We start from the raw sequence: 27,295 nt of genomic DNA on the forward strand, positions 1-27,295 counted from the left end.
TCAGTTAGTAACAATTTGATGGTCAGTACACATGGTGCTTGTTTTTCCATTCTTGTGATACCTCACTTCAAAAGATGGACTCAAGCTCTACTTTTCATTCATGCTTTGAACTTGTTATTGGTCTGTTCAGGTTTTCTGTTTGTTCACATGGCTTAGTCTTGGTTATAAGTCTAGGAATTAATCCATTTGTTTGGTTTTCCAATATATTGGTGTATAGTTGTCATAATAGTTTATAATGATCCTTTGTATTTCTGTGGTATCAATTATAATGTTTCCTTTTGGTATCTCATTTTATTTATTTGGGTCATCTCTTTTTTTCTTTGTCTAGCTAATGGCTTGTCAATTTTGTTTATCTTTTTAAAAACCCAATTTTTCATTGTTTTGATTTTTTTTAGTCTCCATTTTATTTTTGCTCTGATTTCTGTTATGTCATTCCTTCTGTAAATTTGTGTTTGGCTTGTTATCACTTTTCTAGTTCCTTGAGGTACATCATTAGGTTGTGTATTTGAAATTTTTCTATTTTTATGATGTTGTTTATTGCTATAAACTACATTCTTGGTACTGCTTTTGTTGTGTCCCATAAGTTTTGTTATGTTGTTTCCATTTTCATTTGTTTTAAGAAATTTTTAAATTTCCCTCTTAATTTCTTCATTGACCCATTGGTCATTCAAGAGCTTGTTGTATAATTTCCATGTACGTGTACTGTTTCCAATTTCCATATGTATATATAGTTTCTAAAGTTTCTCTTGTTATTTTTAATTTTGTTCCATTGTGATCAGAAAAGTTATTTGATATAATTTGGGGTTTTTTTTAATTTCTTGAGACTTGTGTGACCTGACATATTAATATGATTCAACCTGGAGAATGTTCCATGTGCTGATGAGTCAAATGTGTATTGTGCAGCAGTTGGATAGAAATGTTCTATAAATGTTAGGTCCATTTGGTCTGGAGTGTGGTTTAGCTCTGATATTTCTTTGTTGATTTTTCTGCCTGGATGATCTATCCATTACTAAAAGTGGGGTGTTGGAAGTCCCCTACTATTATTGCAGTCTGTGTCTCCCTTCAGTTCTATTAATATTTGGTTTATATATTTGGGTGCTCCACTGTTGAATACATTTTGTTGTTATATCCTCTTGCTGAATTGACCCCTTTATCATTATATAATGACCTTCTCTGCCTCTTTTTACAGTTTTTTCTCTGCCTCTTTTTACAGTTTTTGATTTAACATTTATCTGATCCAAGGATAGCTTTTCTCGCTCCTTTTTGGTTTACATTTGCATGGAATATCTTTTTCCATGTCTTGTGTGTCTTTATAGGTGAAGTGAGTTTCTCATGGGCAGCATATGCATACTATTTAATTGTTGTTGAGTAGGATGTTGTGTGTATGCCTGTTAGATCGAGTTGGTTTATTGTATTCTTCAAGTCCTCTGTTTCCTTCCTGGTCTTGTACATGATTGTTCTATGAATTATTTTTTTTCTTTTTTCTTGTGTGTGTTTTAAATTTTTTTTCCTTTTTGTTTTTTGTTCTTTATTATTGAGAGTGGAGTATTGAGGTCAGTAGTTGTTCCTGTAGGACTGTTTATTTCTCCCTTCATTTCTGTTAATTTTTGCTTCATATATTTTGATAGTCTATTAGGCTTATAAAGGTTTATCATTGTTACATCTTCTTGATGTATTGAACCTTTTATTAATATATCCTTCTGTGCTCTTGTAACCTTTTTTGATTTAATGTCTGTTTTATCTGATATTAGTATAGCTACCCCTGCTCTCTTTTGCTTCCTATTTATATGAAATATCCTTTTCTGTCCTTTCACTTTCAAGTTATTTGTGTCTTTACATCTAAAATGAGTCTCTTATAGAAAGCTTATAGGTGAATTGTGTTCCTTTTTTTAATCTACTCTGCAAGTCTCTATCTTTTGATTGGAGAGTTTAATTCCATTTAAAGTATTAATAATTACTGTTAAGGGGGAACTTCTGTCATTTTATTATTTGTTTTCTATGGGTCTTACAGCTTTTTGTCCCTCATTTTCTTTCTTTTTTTTTTTTTTTTTGAGACAGAGTCTCTCTCTGTTACCCCGGCTAGAGTGCCATGGCATCAGCCTATCTCACAGCAACCTCAAACTCCTTGGGCTCGAGCAATCCTCCTGCCTCAGCCTTCCGAGTAGCTGGGACTACAGGCTTGCGCCACCATGCTTGGCTAATTTTTTCTATATATATTTTTTTAGCTGTCCATATAATTTCTTTCTATTTTTAGTAGAGACGGGGTCTCACTCTTGCTCAGGCTGGTCTTGAACTCCTGAGCTCAAATGATCCTCCCGCCTTGGCCTCCCAGAGTGCTAGGATTACCGGCGTGAGCCCCCGCATCCGGCCACTTTTTGTCCCTCATTTTCAGTATTACTGTTTTCTTTAGTGTTTAGTTGATTTTTTTGTAGTGAAATATTTAAAGTTCTTTCTCATTTCTTTTGTTTATATTCTTTAGCTATTTTCTTTGTGGTTACCATGGGAATTACATTTAACATTCTAAAGTTGTAACACTTAAATTTGAATTTATACCATTTTAACTTCAGTAACATTAAAAAACTCCACTTCTTCAATAGCTTTTTTCCCCTTTTAGTTGTTGGTGTCACAGAATTACATCTTTATACATTTTGTATCCAGAAATATAAACTAATAATTTTAATGCGTTAATCTCCTAAATTATATAGAAAACAAATGTGGAGTTACAAACCAAAATTATAATAATACTAGCTTTTAGACTTAATTTTTTAATGCATTATTCTCTTTAATCACATAGAAAACAAAACGAGTTGTGCAGTGTTATTAAAAGAGTACACTAATCCCCTTTTACCTACAATTTCACTTTTGACAGTTTCAGTTACCCATCATACAGAAGAATAAGATGTTTTGAGAGAGAGATAGACCAAGACCACATTCACATAACTTTTATTACAGTGTATTGTTACAATTGTTATATTATTATTTATTGTTAATCCCTTACTGTGCCTGATTCATAAATTAAACTTTATCATATAGGTACATATGTATAAGAAAAAACAGTTATGTGTTATATGTTGCTTTTCAATACATATATGTTCTGTGAAATGTGTCATTAGGCAATTTTATCATTGTATAGACATAATGTGTACTTACAAAAACCCAAATGGTGTAGCCTGTTGCTCCTAGGCTATAAACCTGTACAGCATGTTACTGTAACAAATACTGTAGGCAGTTGTTACACAGTGGTAAGTAATTTGTATGTAAAGGCATCTAAGCATAGAAAAGGTACAGTAAAAATATATTGTAATCTTATTAGACCAGTGTTATGTATGTGGTTTGTCATTGAAAAGTCATTTCTGCAGCACATGACTGTATATATAGGATTTGGTACTATCCTCGATTTCAGGCATTCACTGGGGGTCTTAAAACCTATACCTCACAGATAAGGGGGGACTGCTGTACTGGCTTTTATAATTGCCAATGTATTTATCTTTACTGAGATCTTTAGAGCTTCAGTTTAATGTCTGATGTCCTTTATTTGAACCTCTAGGATTCCCTTTGGCAGGACAGTCTATTGATAACAGACTTTCTTGTAGAGCAGGTCTAGTGGGAACAAACTCCCTCAGCTTCTATTTGTCTGAGAGTGTTTCAGTTTTCCCCCAACTTTTAACAGATGGTTTTATCAGATACAGGATTCTTGGTTGACGGGGGGTTTTTTTTTTTTTTTCCTTTTAGCACTTTGAATACATATCACCCCGCTGCCATCTGGCCTCCAAAGTTTCTGATGAGAAATCTGCCTGTTGTCTTATTGAGGATCCTTTATATGTTATGAATTGCTTCTATTGTGCTTTCAAATTTTTCTCTCTTTGCTTTTGACAGTTGGATTATAATGTGTCTCACCGGGGTCTCTTTGAGTTTGTCTTTTTTAGAGTTCATAGAGCTTCTTGAATGTTTATATTCATGTCTTTCATCAGATTTGGAAAGTTTTCAGCCTTTATTTCATCAAATATTCTCTGACCTTTTCCACATCTCCCTTCTTGGACTCCCACAAAGCACATACTAGTCCACTTGATGTTGCATCACAGGTCCCTTAGGCAGTGTTCGCTTTTCCTCAGTCTTTCTTTGTGTTCTTCAGACTCAATAATTTTCATTTTCCAACCTTCAAGTTTGCTGATGGATTCTTCTGCCTGCTCAAATCTGCCTTCGAACCCCTCTAGTGAATTTTCATTTGTTATTGTACCTTTTAGCTCCAAAATATATTTTTGGGGTTTTTTTTTTTACATTTTCTATCTCTTTAATGCTATTTGCATGTTGTTCATACATTGTTTTCTTGACTTCTCCACATACTTAGTTTTTTGAATATCTTTAAAACAGTTGTTTTGAAGTCTTTGTCTAGTATATCTGCTATCAGGTCTTTTTAAGGGACTGTCCTTTTAAGGGACGGTTTCCTTTGAATGGGCCATAATTTCCTGTTTCTTTGTATGCCTTTTGGATTTTTTTTTTTTTTTTGGTTGAAAACTGGACATTTGACTCTAACAGTGTAATAACTCTGGAAATTAGAACTCCTCCCAAGCCTTGCTGTTTTTCTTTTTGTTCTGTGTTCTGCGTTTGTTGTTGTAGGCTGCCTCTGTGCCAATGATAAGCCTAATGTGTAAATTTCTCAGGTCTTTTCTGAGCCTGCACCTACCTGTCTATTGGTGTAATGACTTTCTATTTTCTGTCATATATGTGGTTGCTTTTGAATGTCATCATCTTCAGGATATGGCTCCCATAAGGGGAAAAAGACAAAAATGAAGTGGAGAAAAAAAGGCATTGGCTTTTTAATCCTTTAGAGATCACTTCAGCCAGAGAGAGAAGGGCTTTCAACAATGGAGAGAGATGCAAGAACAATGCTGGTCACCTCTGTTATCAGAAGCAGTAACGAAGTAATCATAGCACATATCCTCTATGCTTGTTATCACCCAGTCTAGCACCCACAAGCAGTGTGCAGGCTGCTCAGGGAACACATGCACAGCTGCCTGCCATGGGGCCGCTGGGGTGGCTGAAGGATAGCTACTCGTGTGCTAAGAACTGAAATTGACTGAAATCAACCACAATACAGGTTGACCATTGCTAATACAAAAATTTAAAACCCAAAATGCTCCAAAATTTCAAAATTTTTTGAGTGCCAATGTGATGTTCAAAGGAAATGGTTGTTGGAACATTTTGGGTTTCAGATTTTCTGATTAGGATGTTCAGCTGGTAAGTATAACGCAAATACTGCAGAAAAGTATTCTACACCTGAAATCCTTTGGTCTCAAGCATTTTAGATAAGGGATACTCACCTATATACGATCTAAACCTCATCGTGAAAGTTGCAAGCCTTCAGTAGACTCCAGAGTTCCAAAATAGTTACATCAGACAGATTCTGCTAGCATAGTTATTATCTAGGGGGATAATAGCACAGATTTCTTGTGCTTCCTATTCCACTATTTTCCTAGAATTGACGTCTGAACTATTTTTGCAACTTTTCTAAAATTCTAAAACTAATCAAAATTTTAAAAGTAAGTCTCGTGCTTGAATTTCAAGCATTAACAGATAAATTGGTTAAGATTTACTCTTTAGTTAGTTATGGCTTTGTCAGGACTATTAAAATCATAGAAAGGCATTGTCACTTATGTAAAGACAACTTAGGACGTCTGTACATCCATATAAAATCAGTGGTTCATATCTATGATTGTTTTTTGTTTTTTTGTTTTTTTTTTTTTTTTTTTTTGAGACAAAGTCTCACTCTGTTGCCCAGGCTAGAGTGCTGTGGCCAGCCTAGCTCACAGCAACCTCAAACTCCAGGGCTGAAGCGATCCTTCTGCCTTAGCCTCCCAAGTAGCTGAGACTACAGGCATGCACCACCATCCCAGGCTAATTTTTCTATATATATATTTTAGCTGTCCATATAACTTCTTTCTATTTTCAGTAGAGACGAGGTCTCGCTCTTGCTCAGGCTGGTCTCTAACTCCTGAGCTCAAATGATCCTCCCGCTCGGCCTCCCAGAGTGCTAGGATTACAGGCATGAGCCACTGCGCCCAGCCTCTTTTTTATTCTTTTTAGAAACAAGATCTCACTTTGTCACCCAGGCTGGAGTATAGTGGCAGGATCATAGCTCACCGTAGCCTCAAACTCCTGGACTCAAGCAGTCCTCCTGCCTGAGCCTCCCAAGTATCATATGAGTCTTTAAATTTTTTTTTACCTCAAATATCAAATTTATTAAGCATAATTTACCTTTTATTAAAAAGTAATAGATATTGATTTTAGAAAAGTAACATACTGAAAATCTCCAAAAAGCCCCGTTTTTTTCCTATATGTATATATACTTAGTCATCTATTCATGTATATAGATACGCATATATAATTGTAATTAAAGTATGTTCTTGCTTTATATACTATATAACTTGATTTTTCACTGATGATCAAATAAAAATTTTCCATGCCATTAAATAAGTATTCTTCTCTAATACCCTTTTGAACAGCTGCATAGTATTCCACCATATACCTCTACCATAAATTTGCCCAGCACATTCTGTATATTGTTTGGTTTTGGGTTTGTTTTGTTTTTACACTCTTAAATAATACTTTGATCATACTTCTAGGTATTTTTTTACACACACAAATGTTCATTTGCTAAGAATTAATTGGTTTATTCCTAGGAGTCAGAAGTATGGATGTTTGTACACATTTGGTATATAATACCTAGTTGCCCTGAGAAAGATCGTACTAATTGACACTTGTATCCACAGTGTGTGAGAATACTTGCTACTTCACACATTTACTAAACTTGTACTTTTTTTAAATTTTTCCCAGTCTAATATGTGATAATTAGTTCCTCATTATTAGTTTTTTTCTTTATTATGATTGTTCCTGAGTTTAAGCCTTCTGTTAAATGTATTTGTTGACTATATTTAGTGAATTGCCTATTAATGGTTTTTGCCAGTTTCTTGGGTTTGCCCCCCCCTTTTTTATTGATTTGTGAGCATTGTCAATTGATTAAAACATATCTTGAGAGCTCAGTTTTCCTCTATATGGTTTATTATTTTATGTTTGTGTTTTTTCAAATAACTTCAGAGTTACAGAAAAGTTACAAAGCTGGTATAAAGAGTTCTTATATACAGTTCACTCAGCTTTCCCTGTTGACATTTTACATAACCATGGCACATTTGTCAAAACTAAGCAGTTAAACGTGGGTCCAACACAATTAAATAGAGACTGTATTTGGCTTCTGCCAATTTTTCCAGTAATGTTTCTTTCTAGTCCAGGATACCACATTATGTTTATTATTGTTTTGACTTTTGAACTAATGTAGTAACCTATTAAAAGTAGCAATTGGCTGAGCATGGTGGCTCACACCTGTACTTAGCACTCTGGGAGGCCAAGGTGGGAGAATTGCTTGAGGCCAGGAGTTCAAGACCAGCCTGAGCAAGATTAAGACCCCATCTCTGCAAAAAATAAAAAAAAATTAGCCTGGCATGGTGTTGTGCACCTGTAGTCCCAGCTACTTGGGAGGCTGAGGTAGGAGGATCACTGGAGCCCAGGAGTTTGAAGTTGCAGTGAGCTATGATGCCACTGCACTCTAGCCCAGGAGACAGAGCAAGACTCTGTGTCAAATGAATAAATAGTTATAGAATTGCTGATTTTATTTAAAATGTGTAGCTTTTGGTAATATTCATTACACTTCCTTCTGGCTCCTCTAGTTTCACTTGACCTAATTTTTGTACTCATTTGTGATACACAGAAATTTTAGAATATTGTGATCACTTGAGTGCAGGAGTTCAAGGTTACAGTGAGCTATAATCACACCACTGTACTCCAGCCTGGGTGACAGAGATCCTGTCTCTGAAAAATGTATGTGTATATTGTATAGTGAAGTTTGTATGTTTTTGGTTCATGGTTTCTTGGCATGTATTCTGAGAAAAGATTTCTCACTTTTAGATTAGATAATTATTTCCTTGTATTTCTTTCTACAGTATTTTCCTTATGTTTAGGGGAATTTTGTTTTGGTTTTTTGTGGGGTTTCTTTTTCTTTTTTTTTTTTGAAACAGGGTTTCACTCTGTCACACAGGCTGGAGTGCAGTGGTGATCATATCTCACTGCAGCCTCAAACTCCTGGACTTAAGTGATCCTCTTGCCCCAGCCTCCGGAGTAGCTAGGATTACAGGCATGTGCCATCATACTCCTGGCTAATTTTTCTTATTTTCTATAGAGACAGGGTCTCAGTTTGTTGCCCAGGCTGGTCTTGAAATCCTTTCCTCAAGCAGTTCTCCCATCTCAGCCTCCCAAAGTGCTGGGCTTACAGGTGTGAGCCATCCAGCCCAGCCTCATTGTGTTTTTAATACTTCAATATTTAACTTGTTTGATACTTATTTTCATTATACATTAAAAAAAGGAATTTAGTTTTTTCGTGTTGTCACACACCACGAATTGAATTATCTATCCTTGCTTTACTTATTTCAAATGGTACCTTTAATAATATACTATATTTTAAATATTTTTTACATATATGTGGACTGACTGCTAGGCTTTTTGTTCTGTTTTTTGTTCATTCTTCTGCCTTTTCTTGTGGGAACATCCTTTTAAAAAATGTTTTTATATCTGGAATTGTAAGTTAACCTGTCCTGTTCCATCATTCTGTATTTCTAACCCACATTTTTCAAAAAGTTTCCTGTGCTGTTGTTTGTTTAGTTTTCCAGATAAGTTTTTAAACTAAAACTCATTTGTAAAAGTAGATTTGCTGAAAATTGTATTGGCATTTTCTCCACTCTTAAGAGTTTAATTTGGGGAGAACTGACATAATTACCATGTGAAGTCTTCTCATTCATCTGGAAAATGGATTATGTTTCCATTCATCTTTCTACTTTAAAAAATTAATGTTAGCCTTTTTTGTTTGAAATGTGAGAGTTTAAAAGTATTTAGATGTATTCTTACAGACCTTTTTTTTTTTTTTTTTGCTTTTTTTGTTTTTAGGTTCTCTTTGGAAGAGTGAAGAAAGTTCAGCCTTCTGTGGATAAAAACAAAGTTTCTTTGGATCCTTCTCCTAAATTTGATTGCCATATGTCAAGAAGTATACCTTCTCTGAAAGATGCCATTGAGCTACAAGCCTACAGTTCAGCAGTATGTTAATGTTACGGTTCATTTGATTACTTGAAAGTCACATACTTCACATTGTATGATAGAAGACATAAAACAAAGTCCCCAAAATTAGAGAAAATCTCTTCCTTCATTTATTATAATACAATCTTAACAAAAAGTGGAAGCTGTTTTAGTATTTGTAGTCTTGTAAAGAAGGTTGAAAATTTGCCTTTAACTCTGTTCAAAAGTACAGTGGCTCCTTTTATTTAGATGTTCCATAAATTCCTAACTTGCAAAACGAACCAACTTCTCTTTTGAACGCAGCTGCACAGTAGGGTGACTATAGTTAATAATTATGCATATTTCAAAATTACTGAGTAAATTTCAAATGTCTCACCATAAAAAATGATGGGCGAGGTAATAGGTACATTTATTTGCTTGAGTTAATTATTCCTCATTGTATACGTATATCAAAATGTCACATTGTACCCCATAAATATATACATGCTCCCTCATATAAAATGTGTTATTGTTATTTTCTTAATTAACTTTTCCAACCAAATAAAATACAGTGATTCAGAGAATATGCAAGGTGTTTAAATTATAATGGAAAAATATTTTTTATTTAAAAACAGATTTTGTGTCTGCTTCTGCCAACATTGGTAGTCTACCAAGAAGAAAAATATGTGGTGGGGAGTAAATGGGAATTTTATACATCTTCAAAAGAAAAACTAGGGTTGAAGAAGGTGTCAGGAGGGAGTATATGGAAGTAGATAAATAACATCATGCCACTATACAGAGATTTTTAATTTATGAGCTTACTCAAGTCTGATTACCAAAATTCATCAGCATAAACTTGGTTCTTTTTCTTCTTCTTTATCTTTCAGGTATACTTCTATGAATACAATGTCCTTTCAAAGCCAGTAGATAAGCCTAGGCAGTGTCTTCCATATGCAGTGCTAACAGTAAAATTTATTGGTCAAAAAGTAGATAATGGACACCTTGTGACATCATTGAGATTCCTCTCAACAGGATTTTCTAAGAGGACTGGTAAGATTCATGTATTCTATTTCAGGAGCATTTGTGCTGGTGTTAATACTTCTGGCTATTGTTTTCTAATGCATTGTGAATCACTAGGGAAAGTAGTTATGTTTTACCTGTATTCCATTTTACAGATTCAGAATCACAGTGCAGGTATTTTTGGGATGACTTTTGCTTGGTGTTAATGTTCATATGATTTTTCCATGTTGATATGTGTAACTATAGCTTATTAATTTTTATGGATGGATGGAGTATTCCATTGCGTGAGTATACACTATTCTACTGGGAGTATTTGAGCACTTTCCAGTTTTCTTGTTATTCCAATCATTGCTATTTTAAACATTCACATCAGTGTCTCAGTGCATATGTGCAGGAATTTTTCTGTAGAGTGTATATTTACAGTACGAATGTGCAATTTAAACCCAAGACAATGTCAGGTGGTTTGTTTCTGCCAGTCTAATGATTATATGTATCTCATTGTAGTTTTAATTTGCATTTCTCTAATTTTTGATGGAGAAACTTAGTATTGTCAGACATTTTTTTACGGTTTTTGCTTCTCTAGTTAGGTGTGGCATTTCATTGCTTTTATATTCTGCTTTTCCCCAAATACTTTGGATCTTTTGATGGGTGTATTGAGCATTAGATTTTCACTTTTCTGAAGTTCCTGGTCAAATCTTTTACCTACTTCTTCTAATTAGGCTAACTTTTTATTTTATTACTAATTTATTGGAATTCTTTTATATATTGGATCTTGATTCATTTATATGTGTTGCTAGTATCTTTGAATTTGTGTCTGTAGTACTTCTCAATGATCTAACAGATTCACATGTCTCATAGATTTCATAAGCAATTTCTCATCATTAATTTCTGTTATAGTAAGGATATTTTGTAGTGTTACTTAGCTGTAAATGTTTTGTGAACATTTTATGAGAAATTATTTACTTGTTAAATAATGCATTTTTGTAAGTTCCTTCATTATTTGAGAGTCATTTTATGAAATTTTAGGAATACATTTTTACACATGGTAAAAGGAAATTTGCTTACATTTTCCAGGGGTTTTTTTTTTTAAATATATTATTTGCAAGAATATTTATTTTACTATGGGAAAGTGATAATGGTTTGCTTTGGCTCCTGGAAAAAACTTTTTGGGTTCTCCCCTCCCCCCTCATTCCTCTTTTCTTTTCTTGCTTGTTCTGCCTTGGTGGAGGGGAAAGAAGCAAGGTAACAATAGGTAGAGGTAGACAATTTTGCCTATTAGCATGTAGATGCTATATTTCAGATTAATATGAAAAAGTTCTATGGGGAAAATGTTTTTATTCCTATTTAATTTTTCTATTTCTTGTCAGAATTTAAATTTTTTATAGCACATAGTCTTTTTTTATTAAGATTCCTAGATTAGGACAGTTTCATGGTACATCATTTATACTTTATTGGTTTGTTACTTATCTACTTCTGTTTGCATTTTTCTGAGAGTACATTTTAACCATCATTAGGTTTTTAGATAATTTTCAAATGAAAGCACTCTTGACATAGTTTACTTGTATTAACAGTTGTCTGTAGAAACACTTTTTCTTTGAATTTTTCTTTCTTATTTCCACAGAAAAAGCATGCTCTCTGAATAACTGTACAGTGGCCAAAAGAATTGGAAAAGGAAAAGATGCTACTGTCATCTTTGAGCATTTCAGGAAACCTGTAGACCCATTTGTTCAGAAAAACTGTTCATGCAGTACACTAAATTCAGAAATAAATTCTTCCAACTCAAATATTTCTAACTCCTGTGGAAATGCACAAAATGGAACCATTTCTACACTTGAAACATACCATGGACAGACAGAGCACAACTTAGGAGAAATTAAAGACATTTCTCAAGTACATGCACATGATTCAGGTCTTTCATTTATTTCCAGTGATACCAAAGAAAATGTTAATGGTGACCACTTATTAAATTTGATGTGTCTTAAAAATGTTTTAAGTAGTGTTTCTGCTGCTTTTCCTCTTCAAAACAATATTGGCTCAAGCACAGTTATTACATCAAAACTCATCAAAGACCCAAGATTGATGAGGAGAGAAGAAAGCATGGGAAAACAGAATGATACTGCAGGTTTAAATGAAATTTTGCCATTTGAGAAGAGTTTAGGTTATGTTAATTCAGAACTAAACCTGTCACCTATGCCAACTAGTTCTGCCTCATCAGAAGTCATCACTGGTGATTGTTCTCTTCTTACTAATTGTTTGGATGTCCCTGCCTTTAAAATGTCTTTGGATGACTCACAATCTCAGGCTCCTAACATGGGCTCCAAGGACTATGGCCTTACAACTCCCAATAAAATTACCATAACGGGACAATGTAAGAACCAAGAGAATTTTTCCTTCCCAGTTTCTTTGTCAAATGTAATTTCAGAAGTTGAAAACCAAAAACATAATGGGATAGAAGCCCAGAGAGCCCAACAGAAAAGTAACATCCCACTTTTATTTAAACAACACAGTGAGCCACGTAACTCTTATGAGTCAATGAATACTTGTACAAGAGAGTACAGTAGTCAAGTCTCTCAGGAATCACAGTCTTCTGATTTGAAAACTGTATATCACACTGATCACAAAATGTCTACAGTTTTTCCATTCCAAAAGAAAGAAAGCATAAATGAATACATTCAAAATATTGGAAAGATGGGAAACTTCACTGACCTGGAAGACAATTTCAAACATGGAGAAAAGCAAACTTTGGGGAAAAAAATTGACTATTTCACTGATGAAACAAAAATCCATCCAATAGATAATTGTGTTTCTTTGTGCCAAGAATACAAAGACAGTGAGAGTCTTGACCCTTTGGGGAAAAACCGTGATAAAATATTAATTACTCAAGAGTTAGAAATACAGAAATCTTCCACACCTGCCACAAAGGATAAGGATAAACTACAACATGTAGCATTGGAATTACAAAGTATTACTCCAGGTGTAGGGAGCTTTTCACAAAAGCATCTTCAGTATTCTTTGGAATGTGAAGATAATATTCATACAAATTTGGCCATTGCTCAAAAGCTTATGGAACTGAAATTGGAAAAAACAACTCAAAATTGTCTTAGCATTATGACTGATGCTTTCCAAGAAGCAAAAGACATTCCCCAGGCCAAAGAAATGCTCATTGATACAGTTATTTCATCTCATGACATAGAAACAGCTCATGAAAATTCACATTGTAACATAACTAAAGAACATGTATGTGTCCATAGAAAAAATGAAAATGAGCCTCTGTCATTAGAGAATATTCAAAGAGACTGCAAAGAAACTCATCATACTGAAGGTCAAGATCACACTGTGTTTTTTAATGCACAGTTGAACAATGATATATGCCTGAATGTTAATTTCAGAGAACAAGGAGATAATGGTAAAGAAAACCAGAATGAGGCGAAAGAGACAGATAGTGCTTCCTCTCCAGAAAATAACATAGAGGGTATACATGGAGATGAGAAACAGAGTTTTCATACAAACAAAAATTTCACCAATATAGATGAAAGGAGGGAGAACAAAAATTACAACAATGTAGAAATTCTGAGTTCTGAAGAATTTTCTACTACAGTTAACTTGACTTGGGAAGGAAAATATGTACCAACAGAAACTGCATTATTGGAGAGTGAAGATACCATTAATTCTGCAAAACAAAAAGATACTCAAAATACTGGAAGAAGTGTAGAGCATTTGGCTGCCACAACATTTCCTGAAATTTCAAGTTCTTCAGTGTGTGTATCCTCCAATGCTTCAGTGCAGATAGCTAGTACTACTATGCCTACTTTAAGCACAGATCATGAAGATCTCCACAGATACCAATTTAAAGAAACTTGTTCTTCTGAGAGTCCAGATTTTGGTTCATTAGTAAAACATAAGGTTTCTGATTGTGAAATTGATACAGATAAAAATAAATTACAGGACTCATTTCATCAATCAAAAAGTGAGAACTCAGTTTTTCAAAATTTCGAATTGGAAAATGAGATTGAAGTAGGATCAGAACAGTGTGATGATGCTTATCTATTTCAACAAGATACACATAGCCATGAAAATGTACTTTATGAAGAACTTGAGGCATTATATGAGGCTCTGAAGTCCCGTATTGATTGGGAAGGTCTATTAGGAAGCAACAATGGGGAGAAAGAAATTTTGAAAAGCACCACAAAAAGGGAGAATAATGATCAGCATTTTTCTAAGAAAAGTAATTGTTTTTATTCCTCCACACAGAAAAACAAAACAGAGCTCCTAAACCCAGTTTTACTTCCAGATCTACAAATTAGAATTACTAACATAGTTAGGCCAGGATTCAGCCCCACTGCTGACTCCCTTGAATTGAAAAATAATTTTTGGAAATATGTAACTGAAGCCACAAAACCAGAAATAAATAAAGGAGGAGGAGAAGCTCTAGGATTTAAAATTCACTGTCAGCCTTCTGGTAAAAATTCAGGTTATCCAGGTGAAGATAAAGTTAGTAATGTACTGCAAGCATCAGGACTAGTGAGTAAGTCTGAAATCTCCCTTTCTTTTGACTTGAGTCAAAATACACATGTGAATCATACATCTGAGAGACAAAACAGTGAATCTTTGTTTACTGAAACTTCTGCCACAATAAATGATGGAAGCAGGTGTTCCTTTACAAAATCAAAAACTGACTGTAATGATACTAGAAGTAAAAAGGAAGTGGAATCAAGAACTAGCAAGAGGAAGATATATACATCTTCTAGAGATCAGAGCATATCACCTAAAGATTTAAGACTGCATGAAATTTGTGGAAAGAAAAGGAGGCTAACCAGTTCAGACCCATCTGAGTGTTTTTTTTTATTATCCCAAGGACGAATTAAAACATTTTCACAGTCAGAAAAGCACATTAGGAGTGTCCTGGATATTCTAAATAGTGAAGCATCTTTATGTAAGAGTAAATGTCTTTCCAGAAAACTAGACAGAGCTGTTGTTCACTTAAAGAAGGCTCATAGAAGAGTTCACACATCTCTGCAGATTATAGCTAAAGTGGGAGAGAAAAGAAAGGGTCCATTACCAAAATCGTATGCAATAATATGCAATAATTTCTGGGAAAGTTGTGACCTTCAGGGTTATAGTTCTGTGTCTGAAAGAAGATACTATTCTACTAAGCATTTTTTGTCAAAAAGAAAATATGACAAACAGGGAGAGAAAAGAGCTTTAGAATTTGATGTTGATAAATCATTAACCCGTGGGTCAAAGCACAAGTCTTACAAACTAAGTGAAGAGATCACACAGTACCTTTCCAAGAAAAATGTGGCCAGCAATATCTCCAGAAGTCACACTACTATTCATGTGAGAGAATTTTGTGATCAAGAACAACATCCTGAATCACAGTTGTCCCTATCCTCCATTTCCCAAAGTACAAATCAGCCAGTTTATAGTAATAAAAGTATGAGAAATCCGGGATTATCAGAACTTCAGCCTTTTTCTGGAAAGACTGGACAGCTCTCTTCCTCAGACCACTCAGATGAGAAACTAACTGAAAAAGAAAATCAAAGTGATGTGAAGTTTCTATCTAACATTAGTAAATATGAAAAGCTTAAGAGCCATTCAGCCCATGATAATACTAAGGATGCAACTAAAGAACACAGTTGTGAGGCTAGTGAAGTAATAAATGAAAGTAATTCAGTATCTTTAAGTTGCACAAAAGAAAACAACCTAAGTTACAGCACAGACAAAAATTATGATGCAACTTGTATAGCTCACACAAAGGTGAAAACTGACATATTTATTTCAGTCTTAGAATCAAATGTGGAGCACTTTTTAAATGTTGATACTGGCAAGCAAGATAACCTTATTTTATCTGGTTGTAAAAGGAACATGGAAGTAAATTTTCCTGTAGAAAAATGGACACCTCCTGTTGAGAGCTGTGAACGAAGCATTGTTACAAGAAACTTCTTTATGGACCCATTAAACCTGAATTTGATAGCAAGCAAAAAATACAGTATTCCTCAATTGTTTTCAACCACTTCAGTGACAGATAGTAAGGGAGAATCTCTGAAATCTTACTTGCATAAACAGAGAATTTTTGCTACAGATTCTTGCGCAACATCACACTACCAGCAGATATGTAGTGGAAAGGAGATTCTAAAGACCGAGCAATGCTCTTCAGGTAATTGCTTCCACGTAGATGAGAATGAAACAAATGTTACTGAGAAGTCTGAGTTGGATCTAACATCAGCAACTGAAGAAAGTAAAAGTTATAGGAAAAATACAATGAAGAAACTATCTTCCAATGACAGTTCTCTGCTCTTAAAAGATAACATAAAGGGGTCTTCTTCAAAATGTATTGTAAAGAAGGACATTCAGGACAGGAAAATGTGCAAAGTTAAACAAGCAGAAAAAGCCAAAGATTCAGCTTACAAGAGAAGCATTATTGAAGGATCAACTGTCAAGACTGAGTACAAAAATCAAAAGAATGAGATCTTAAAAGAAGAACCCTCCCACTTAAATGAGGGAACAATTAAAAATAACTTAATTGATTCTCATCTAAGCACTAAAAATACTACGAAGGCAGTTTCTTTGAATAACATAGTTTTTAATCAGCTTAACAAAAGAGAAAAGAAGGGGGAAATTAAAATTAGTAATGACTCTCAGCCTGACTCGGTGTTACATGCAGAAACAGCCTTTATTTCCAAACCAGATATTGTAGGAGTTAATCATATACCTGTTTTGCATGCCCACTCTGAAACCTCTAAAGTCACTACTCATCAGAAGAAACCTACATCATACGTGAATGAATTAGATGAAAAACATTGCTCAGCTAATCATACGGCCCTTATAACTAAGCTATCTCAAATTTTGCAAAGGGCAGATGAAGCATCATCTTTACAAGTTCTACAGGAAGAAACTATGGTTTGTCAAAATATTCTCCCTTTCTTTGTTGAAGCTTTTGAAAGAAAGCAAGAATGCTCATTTGAAGAAATTGTGATTTCAAGAGAACTGTTAGAACAAAACCTGTGGAGTAATTGCAAGTGCAAATTAAAACCATGTGCTGTTGACACTTTGGTAGAACTTCAAATGATGATGGAAACTATTCAATTCATTGAAAACAAAAAAAGACTTTTAGGAGGTGAACCAACATTCCGAAGCTTGCTTTGGTATGATGAGACATTGTACGGTGAGCTGCTTGGCAGACCACGTGGATATCAACAGCAGTCCAATTTCTATCCTGCTTTTCAAGGAAGGTTAAAATATAATGCCTTCTGTGAGTTACAGACTTACCATGGTCAATTAATTGAATTGTTTGAAGAAACAAAAAGGGGAGATAATTCATACTATGCATTCTTAAAATATAAACGACAGATTAATGAATGTGAAGCCATAATGAAGCATTGTTCTGATTGCTTTGACTTTTCTCTTTCTGTGCCATTTACCTGTGGAGTTAACCTTGGAGACAGTTTAGGAGACCTAGAAACCTTGAGAAAAAGTACTTTAAAGCTGATCAGTATATATGGGGACTCTCCTGAAGTTCATTCATATCCAGGAAAACAAGACCATCTGTGGATTATCATAGAAATGATCTCCTCAAAAGTTAATTTTATCAAGAACAATGAGGCACTAAGTATTAAAATATCTCTTTATGGTCTGGAACATATCTTTTTTGATGCTGCAAAAAGTCTTGTTTGGAAAGAGAAAAGATCTTTCAGCAAAAAATACTCACGAAAAAATAAAGAAATGCTACTCAAAATGAATCAGTGTGCTTTTTCAAAGTTGCAGCAGATATATGGTACTTTGTCTGAAGATTTAAACAGTGAACCAATTTCCAATATTGGGCTTGAGAAGAATACTGTGATTGCTTCCAGAAAGTCAGATGATCTAAACAAAGCAACAATTAGCATAGAAAATTATAGGTTTAATGGTACTTGGCTTTCACACCCAGATATTTGTGGTATTAGTGAAATACTGGATCAAGCTGAATTTGCAGACCTTGAAAAATTACAGGAACTCACCTTGAGATGTACAGATCATTTAGAAATTTTAAAAAAACAGTTCCAGATGCTACAAGAAGATAATATAGATAATATTTTTATCACAGAAGAAAATGTTTTGGACATGAAAAACCACAACTGTGGGGCTGTAATTTTAAAACCTGAAGCGATTGAAACATATGTTGAAATTGTCATGGTCTCAGAAACAGTTCACTTTCTTAAAAACTCAATAGCAAAGAAACTAGACAAACAGAGGTTCCGAGGTATGCTGTGGTTTGATTTGTCACTTCTTCCTGAGCTGGTTCACTGCCAAGAAAAAATGACTTCTTTTTCATTTCTTAAAGATAATAACTCAACAGATGTTTGCCTTTGGAAAGTGATAGAGACTGCTATTTCTGAACTTCAGAAAGATGTGGATATTATCTACAAATACAGTGAAGCTGTTAATTGCTCATATGCTCTTCGCTTGTTTTCAAGAGAACTTGAAGAACTTTCAGAAATAAAAAAGCTTCTAAAGAAGTCTAAGTATTCCATTTCCACATATATTGACTTTGTGCCATGCATAGCATCTGTAAATTATGGAAGCACTGTGACAGAGTTAGAATACAACTATAGTCAGTTTTCTACATTGCTCAAAAATACAATGTCTGCCCCTCAGAAAGACTTAGGAAAAGTGGCCCATATTATGAAAGTCATGAAAACCATTGAACATATGAAGATTATATGTGCTAAAAATCCTAAATTAGCCATTTCCTTTATTCTATGCCAAATGCTATGTAACAGAAGGAAGACTTTCCAGCCGAAGAGAAAAGAAAAGATGAATGTTCATGTTATAAAACCTGGGGAAAATGTCAATAAATCCAGTATGTCTATGAAGGTGCCCTTAATTCCAGAGTGTATCGTTAAAAATGTTCCAAATTGCTCTAAAAAACGAGCTATCACTGTGGACAAGTGTGAGGATTCTGAGGAACAAGCGAAAAGTACTACTGTTTCCAGTTGTAAGAAGCAAAAGGTACAAATGTTTTTAAATGTGTGTATTTTTGAAAACAAGTGTCTGTTCTTTCAGCAAACAGTTTGCAGAATAATACAAGTTATTTAACTAAAATACTGGATTAAGTAATTAATTATCTATAAAATTATACAATTGATACTATATATGGGAGACTTCTCAAATGTCTACCTTTTAAACATAATTAAATTTTAAATTTAGATTTTTTGCAAAGGTATGAATTTTAATAGCTTCTTAAGGGAAAGTTTAATATTATGAATGTGAGTGACCAGAATTGATTGAGTAGCCTCTATCTATGACAGGCCTATGCCCAATGTAGGGAATTCTAAAAACTGGCTAATGAAGCCTGTCCTCTTGACCATTATCATCCAGATGGAGAAAGGAGGACAGATATTTTTCTATAGATGATTATCAAAGAGTTAGAAGAAATCCTATATAAACAAATTTTATATAGCATTTAATATGTACTTGGCACTGTTGTAAGGATTGTACAACTATTAACTCATTCATTTTTTACAAAAATATTTATGATGTATCCACTACTTATTATCATACTTGAAGATAAGGAAACCGAGGCATAGAAAGATGAAATGATTATCCCAAGGTCACAGAGTTAGTAAATGGGAGCACCCAGACCTAAAACCAGGCAGTGTGGCTCCAGAACCCATACTGACAGTTGCCCCTGCTCTCCACTCAAAGGCTTCTCTTACAACTTCTCAAGAATTACTTAGTTCAGAAGAAATAAACGTATATACAAAATGAAAAGTAGGATTCTTTTTCTGCTCTCTTAATTGTATCTGTTAAACTAGTTCTATAGACTAGACATCTAATCTCCATCTATTACACTATATTTATTAGAAAATGCTTAATAACCAGCTTATGAACATACTTCCAAAGCACAGCAAGAACACAAGTGTATTCACATCAAGAGTAAAGTGAGGAGCCAGGTGTGGTGGCACACACCTGTAGTCCCAGCTACTTGGGAGGCTGAGGCAAGAGGATCCCTTGTGCCCAGGAGTTGGAGTCCAGCCTGGGCAATGTAGCAAGACCCCATGTCAAAAAAATATATATATATATAAAGTCAGGATGATAATAAAAAAAGTTTTATAGGTATTGATGAGAAAAGCAAAAAAAAAAAAAAAAAAAACCAAAACTTACATTGTTAGGAAAGATTTCTGTATTTCATGAAAGAATGCACACCAAAGCTCTGCCTTAAAGGAAAAAAGTACTATCAGATGAAGGTAAAAATGAAGAGGGTATTTAAGTTATGGGAAATAATGTTAGCACAGACAGAATCCTTATTGGCATCATTTGAGAAATTAGTTTAAGTCTGACACTCACTGCAGCATATACACTAAAATTGGACAAAACAAGATTAGTGTGGCACCTGTACAAGGATGATAATACAAATTCATGAAGTGTTCTGTATTTTTTGGCTTAATATAAAATTTAGTCTGGTCCTGAGTCAAGGACTATAGGGGAAAAGAAACAGTAAGACAATTTTTAAAAATTAAAAAAGTAAGTCTGGAACAATTCAGCTTACTGGGTAAGAGTAAGCTAAGGATGGAGAAGGTTATTTCAAATTATAAGATGTCTTAAATATAGGCCTAAGGAGTTTAAACTTCATTCTGTACATACTGAAGTGTAATGTTATGTGAAATGTGTTTTTTTTCAATGATTTAAAGGGTGATGAGATTCTGAGTATAGGAGTTATGTAAGTAGTAAGTCATATATTTTTTCTGTAGAAGTACAGAAGTAGTAAGTCAATCATGGCTTAGAAAAGGGTGCTGTTTTACAGAATAAGAAAGGAAAATTCCATATTTGACAGACTACTTAAAGAATCAGTGGGGCTTAGCACCTGGTTTACTAAGGCATAAAAGAGGGAACAGTCATAAAAGGACTGCAAAGATTAGTTTTAGGATGTGGGGATAAGAAGAATATTGCAGATTTCTTTAAGAATAAAAATTATTCCAAACACATGCAAAATACGGGAAGTCCAGCAGAGTCACTGGTTTCTTGAGGGGAAAGTGATTATTGAGTTTAATTTTAGGTGATTACAGAGCAAGCAGTTGCAGATACCTAATATTGAAATAATGAATATTTATATTTTGTCATCACCAATGTAGATTTTCTTTGTATCTTTTAAACATAGGTGAACATGAAAGAAGTCACAAAAATCAGAGAAACAACAACATTCAAGCATCCAAGGTAGGAGTTGCCGTCAGCCCTATCTGAAGAAAAACTAAACAAAATTGGGCAAATGTTAAAGAATTAGAATAAAACAATTATTTAAGTCTAGTGGCTAATACATTTAACTTGTGGGACAAGAGGAAGCTAAGGAGAGAGAAGTTTGTTTCAAATTATACAACGTCTTAAGTTAGGTCTAAGGAGTATGAACTTCGTTCTGTAAATATTAAAGGCTAATGTCATGTGAAATGTGTTTTTTCAGTGATTCAGTGATTTAAGGTTAAGGAGAGTCTAATTAGAAGAAAGAAGTAAGTTAGCCAAGGCTTAGAAGAGGGTGATTGTTTCACAGCATAAGAAAGGAAAGTTCAGGGCCGGGCGCGGTGGCTCAACGCCTGTAATCCTAGCACTCTGGGAGGCCGAGGTGGGTGGATCGCTTGAGGTCAGGAGTTCGAGACCAGCCTGAGCAAGAGTGAGACCCCATCTCTACCAAAAATAGAAAGAAATGATTTGGACAGCTAAAAATCTATATAGAAAAAATTAGCCGGGCATGGTAGCGCGTGCCTGTAGTCCGAGCCACTGGGGAGGCTGAGGCAGTAGGATCGCTTAAGTCCAGGAGTTTGAGGTTGCTGTGAGCTAGGCTGATGCCACAGCACTCACTGTAGCCCGGGCAACAGAGTGAGACTCTCTCAAAAAAAAAAAAAAGAAAGGAAAGTTCATATTTGATAGACATTACTTAAAGAATTGATGGGGCTTAGCAACTGGTTTACTATAAAAAGCATAAAAGAATAGGACAGGTGATTAGATGATTTACTATTATAAACTTATGGATTTCATATACCAGCAAATTTCAGAATTTGTTAAAGGGGTATGAAATTGCCAAGTCATAAGTGGGAACATTAATATAAATAGTGTATGTGTCATAGACGCACATATTAAGTAGACTACTGGCCAGGTGCGGTGGCTCACGCCTATAATCCTAACAGTCTGGGAGGCTGAGGCAGGCGGATCGTTTGAGCTCAGGAGTTCAAAACCAACCTGAGCAAGAGCAACACCCCATCTCTACTAAAAAAAATAGAAAAAAATTAGCTGGACAACTAAAAATATATAGAAAAAATTAGCCAGGCATGGTGGTGCATGCCTGTAGTCCCAGCTACTTGGGCGGCTGAGGCAGGATCGCTTGAGCCCAGGAGTTTGAGGTTGCTGTGAGCTAGGCTGATGCCATGGCACTCTAGCCAGGGTGACAGAGCAGGACTCTGCCTCAAAAATAAATAAATAAATAAATAAATAGACTACTATTTCATAAAAGGATGTTTTAATATCGTAAAATGGGAAGAAAATGATCTCAAAGACTGGTTCTTTAAACTGAATAAATTATCTTTATATTTTGATATGAAGTGGCACCACTAGGCTTGAGCATTTCTTATGTCATTCAGCTCTGTAAGATTTTGAATTTGTGATTAGCTTGGGTTTTTTTTTTCCATTTTGTGAAGGATAATGAGTAATATAAAATAAAAAGAAATATGCAACCTCATTTCTGTCTTATTTGGTTTTGCCTCTTTAAATATAACATTTACTTCATTTCTAGAATCCTTTTTCTGGCATATGTGACTGAATAGTTGTGTAGTGACAAAAATGAATAGGCTTAATTAGATAATATAAAAACAGTTTTATAATCAGCTTTGTTAACTAAGTATAGGAATTATTTGTTTCTCTAACAATAAACTGACTGGAGAAAAATGAATTCTAGTATAAGGTAATGTAGGGTGCTATCTTCATAGAAATAAATATTCCCTAAGAGGGTGACATAAAAGGACAGACCATCGCGGCAACTGCCAGTCTCAAGTTCAAACCACTGAAACATTGGAGATTCAATAAAAGCAAAATTAATATTTTATGGGATCACAAAGTATTACATGGGATTGGATGACCACATATTAATAGGTTATTATTAAAAATGCCTTCTGAAGAGTCTGGATTCAGTAAAATATGGGGCTTTTTGTTCCTAAGTGGGGGATACAAATTAGAGGCCAAAGATGAATTTCTCTTGTCTATAGAGAAATATTACTTCTAGTGAGACCCCCCCCATCTCTAAAAAAATAAAAATAAATTTAAAAACATATCTGGACATGATAGCATGCACTTGCAGTTCCAGCTTACTCAGGAGGCTGAGGCAGGAGGATCCCTTGAGCCCAGGAGTTCAAGACTATAGTGAGAATTACCTTGGGAACCTGTATTAACTGTCCAGCTCTAAACATTCACATATGAATGCTTCTTTCAGCCTGCTTGAGACTGTCTAAATTTAGGTAAGATTGCCAAGGATACTAAATTGGCAGGAAATTTTGGAGGTCTGCTTTTCCCACTCTTACCGATGAACAGACAAAAACATCTTAGTCTGTTACAACAGAGAGGGAAGAGATCTTTTGGGGTGGGAAACAGCTGTTAGTTTTATCAGTTATAATAAGTAATGAAGATTGTCAGTGGGTTAGAGGTATATACAATTAGAAACTATACTGTACAATTCAGTAGTGATAGTTTCCTACCTTTAAAAAGCCTCTATCAGGAAATGTCTAAAGGATAAAATAGTTTATTTTAGAGTATTGGAAATACATTTAAAATGTGGAGGAGGCTGGGCGCAGTGGCTCACACCTGTAATCCTAGCACTCTGGGAGGCCGAGGCGGGAGGATCACTCGAGGTCAGGAGTTCAAGACCAGCCTGAGCAAGAGTGAGACCCCATCTCTACTAAAAACAGAAAAAGATTATCTGGACAACTAAAAATATATAGAAAATATTAGCCGGGCATGGTGGTGCATGCCTGTCGTCCCAGCTACTTGGGAGGCTGAGGCAGGAGGATCACTTGAGCCCAGGAGTTTGAGGTTGCTGTGAGACAGACTGACGCCATGGCACTCACTCTAGCCTGGGCAACAAGGTGAGACTCTGTCTCAAAAACAATAAATAAAAATTAAAAAATGTGAAGGATATCATCTTCAGGAAAAATATCTAAATTCAAACGAAGGCAATAAAATTGGGAAAATGTTACTTGTTTACCGCCAATAGAATGAGAAAATGTGAATCTTAAGAACTCTTGTCCTGAATAGAAATTTCAGATAGATATTTGTGTTAAGGTTTTATGATACTATGTATTTAAAGTTGCTTGTATATATGTGTTGTTACACTTAATAGGACTACAGAATCTCATCCCAAAAGTGAAGACAAAATAGAATCGAGTTCCTCTGACAATCTGAAAAGAAACCGCGTATCACCAGAAAAGATTGAAATGCAAAGATTACTACCTGGATCACTTTTACCTTTAAAGAACCTGAAAGACACTTGCTCGTTAAAGGCAGAAAGCAAAATAGATTTAAGTAATATTTCATCTGATACTTCACAACACTTCACTGGACAACAGGGAAGTTTAAATAGCATGAAGAAGAAAAATAAGAATTTTTGTGCTGCTGAAACAAAAAGTGATAAGAAAGATTGCACTGCTTTTGCAGCTTGCGACCAAAAAAGTATAGGTGGCACATTTTCAAAGGACCATGAGACATTTTCACAGAAATTTCTTAAAAATTCTCCAGATTTCACACAGCAAACTTGTCTTTTAGACATAAAACCAGGAGCTGATGCTTCTCTTGTGCCTAATGCATCAGTGCTCTCAAAGCCTGTTTTCCATTTTGTGAAGGATATCCATACCAATCTAGAAATGAAGGACACAGTCCTTGAACTTCAAGATAACGAAATATTAAATTCACCTGTTAAAAATTCCACATGCATGACTGCTCCAGAACCCGTATTTATCCAGAAAAAAATTCCTGTTCTGGAAATAAGTAAAACACAGTCTGCACAATCTGAGGCAGAGAAATATATGAAGGATACATTGAATCCCAGTACTATTTCTTTTGAAGCATCTGGACACATGACCCTTAATGTGAATCAAACAGCGGAGTACTCTTTTTCTGAACAACAAAATGATGAAAATTCAAAAGTCCTAACTCAGAGTGCTGCCACATGTTGTGATGAACTTCCACAGTCTGCATGCACCCCAATATATAATTCTTCAGAGCATTCATTTGGAACTTCATATCCATACTATGCTTGGTGTGTTTATCATTACAGCAGCAGCAGTGGCAGCACTATTACCCAGACGTACCAAGGGATAACATCATATGAAGTACAACCACCTCCTTCTGGGATGTTGACTGCAGTTGCAAGTACTGTCCAAAGCACACATTCTAATCTTCTGTACTCTGAATGTTTTAGTTATTTTGCTGGTGGGCCTCAAGCATATGGCTCTGTGCCAGTGAATGGGTATTTTCAATCTCAGATGCCTATTTCTTACAGTTTTCAGCAGCCGATTTCTTCACAGTATGCTTCTGATCAACCATTACAAGCTGCATACTCTTACCCTCCTAATCCAGCTGTGCTTCCAGAAGTTTCTTGGATGTATAGTGAGTTTCACAAGTTTTATTGTTTTGTTCATTGAATTTTTAGTTTGTACATTTATGTAAATGGTATTCACAATAAGTGAGATATATAAATAAACACAGAGCAGTCATTTTTCTATGCAGATTTGTAGAATTGTCTGTAGGTCGAGCAGAGTTGCATTGTGTTGTCAGGTGGAAATCTAGTTGTCAAAAATTAAAAAGACCTGGTAATATCACTAACGTGTCCTTCAGTAAAACCAAACTGTAGGGAATCATTAAGTAAATTATAGTTAATGCATAGAGTGAAATATAATGGAGCCATAAAAGAGTTAGTAGTTTTTAATGACACGACAGTTTTAAAAACTATATAATAAAAACTTAACTATGTGAATAAGGAAATGCATAGGCATACTGAAATGAAATACACCAACATTTTTTTTTTTTTTTAGACAGAGTCTCACTCTGTTGCCCGGACTAGAGTGAGTGCCGTGGCATCAGCCTTGCTCACAGCAACCTCAAATTCCTGGGCTCAAGTGATCCTCCTGCCTCAGCCTCTCGAGTAGCTGGAACTACAGGCATGAGCCATGATGCCTGGCTAATTTTTTCTATATATATTTTTAGCTGTCCAAATAATTTCTTTCTATTTTTGGTAGAGACGGGGTCTCGCTCTTGCTCAGGCTGGTCTCAAACTCCTGAGCTCAAACGATCCGCCCACCTTGGCCTCCCATAGTGCTGGGATTACAGATGTGAGCCACCGCGCCCGGCCTAGAGATACCATTCTTTTACAGATAAGGAAACTACTCCTCAGAGAGCCTTAAATAACTTTCTCAGGCTCCTATGGCTACTAAGAGGCAGATGTGCACTTTGAATTCTGACCTCCTTGGCTGTAACTTAATGGCTCTTTCCGCTGTACTATAATGTACCAGTAGTCTGTATCATAAATTCTTATAAATCTTTGTGGGTTTTTTTCTTCCAGCTCCATGTCAACAAGAACCGTTTCAGCCAGGACGTTGAATATAGTCTTCTGTCTACTGAAATAAAGGAGATGTAACAAATTTTTCCAACTACTTTTTACTTATATGTTTTTTTATTTTAACACTTAACAAGTTTTTTAAATATGTATAAATGTGGTAGAAAATATAAATTATATAGTCCTTTATAAAATGTATAAATGCAACAGTGTATCACATAAGGTAATAAATTAGTTTCTAACATCTTAAATACCAAAATTATTTCCATGCAATTATAAAGGGAGTTAATACAACATTTCATATTAAAGTTAAGCAGTAGTGGTAAAATCTTTAAAATCAGATTTTTGTTTCTGATATTTTCCCTTTTTTTATATTTTTCAATACATTGTTTATGGTGTTGTGCCATTTGAGCAGAAAGTAGGAATTTTTTTTATTTGTCATGAGAACAATAACTTTATAATTTTTAACACTTTATTCATATAATTTACAATTCTATGTCTAACATGGTGAGTTCCTTTAATTTCAGTATTTTATAATTTTTACTTGTCAAATACTTTGAATAAAAAAATTAGTTTGCATACTTTCAGTGTTTCCTAGAGATTGTTTTTAATTTT

The 27,295-nt window shown here is 34.8% G+C and overlaps 1 protein-coding gene and 1 pseudogene across 1 annotated transcript in view; both read left to right on the top strand.

Moving 5' to 3' along the window:
* The window catches only part of TEX15 (testis expressed 15, meiosis and synapsis associated), a 46,297-nt gene extending 19,511 nt beyond the window's left edge, over positions 1-26,786 (top strand). The window contains exons 4-9 of the mRNA XM_045535461.1: positions 8,992-9,138; positions 9,984-10,146; positions 11,738-19,104; positions 21,254-21,309; positions 24,470-25,734; positions 26,687-26,786. Of these exons, the coding sequence (XP_045391417.1) occupies positions 8,992-9,138; positions 9,984-10,146; positions 11,738-19,104; positions 21,254-21,309; positions 24,470-25,734; positions 26,687-26,724 (9,036 nt within the window). The 3' untranslated portion in view covers positions 26,725-26,786. The remainder of the gene's footprint in view (positions 1-8,991; positions 9,139-9,983; positions 10,147-11,737; positions 19,105-21,253; positions 21,310-24,469; positions 25,735-26,686) is intronic.
* On the top strand, positions 20,435-20,534 carry LOC123626752 (annotated as a pseudogene).
* Positions 26,787-27,295: the final 509 nt, after the last annotated feature.

This window comes from Lemur catta, chromosome 22 (assembly GCF_020740605.2).
Source record: "Lemur catta isolate mLemCat1 chromosome 22, mLemCat1.pri, whole genome shotgun sequence".
NCBI classification, from domain to species: domain Eukaryota; kingdom Metazoa; phylum Chordata; class Mammalia; order Primates; family Lemuridae; genus Lemur; species Lemur catta.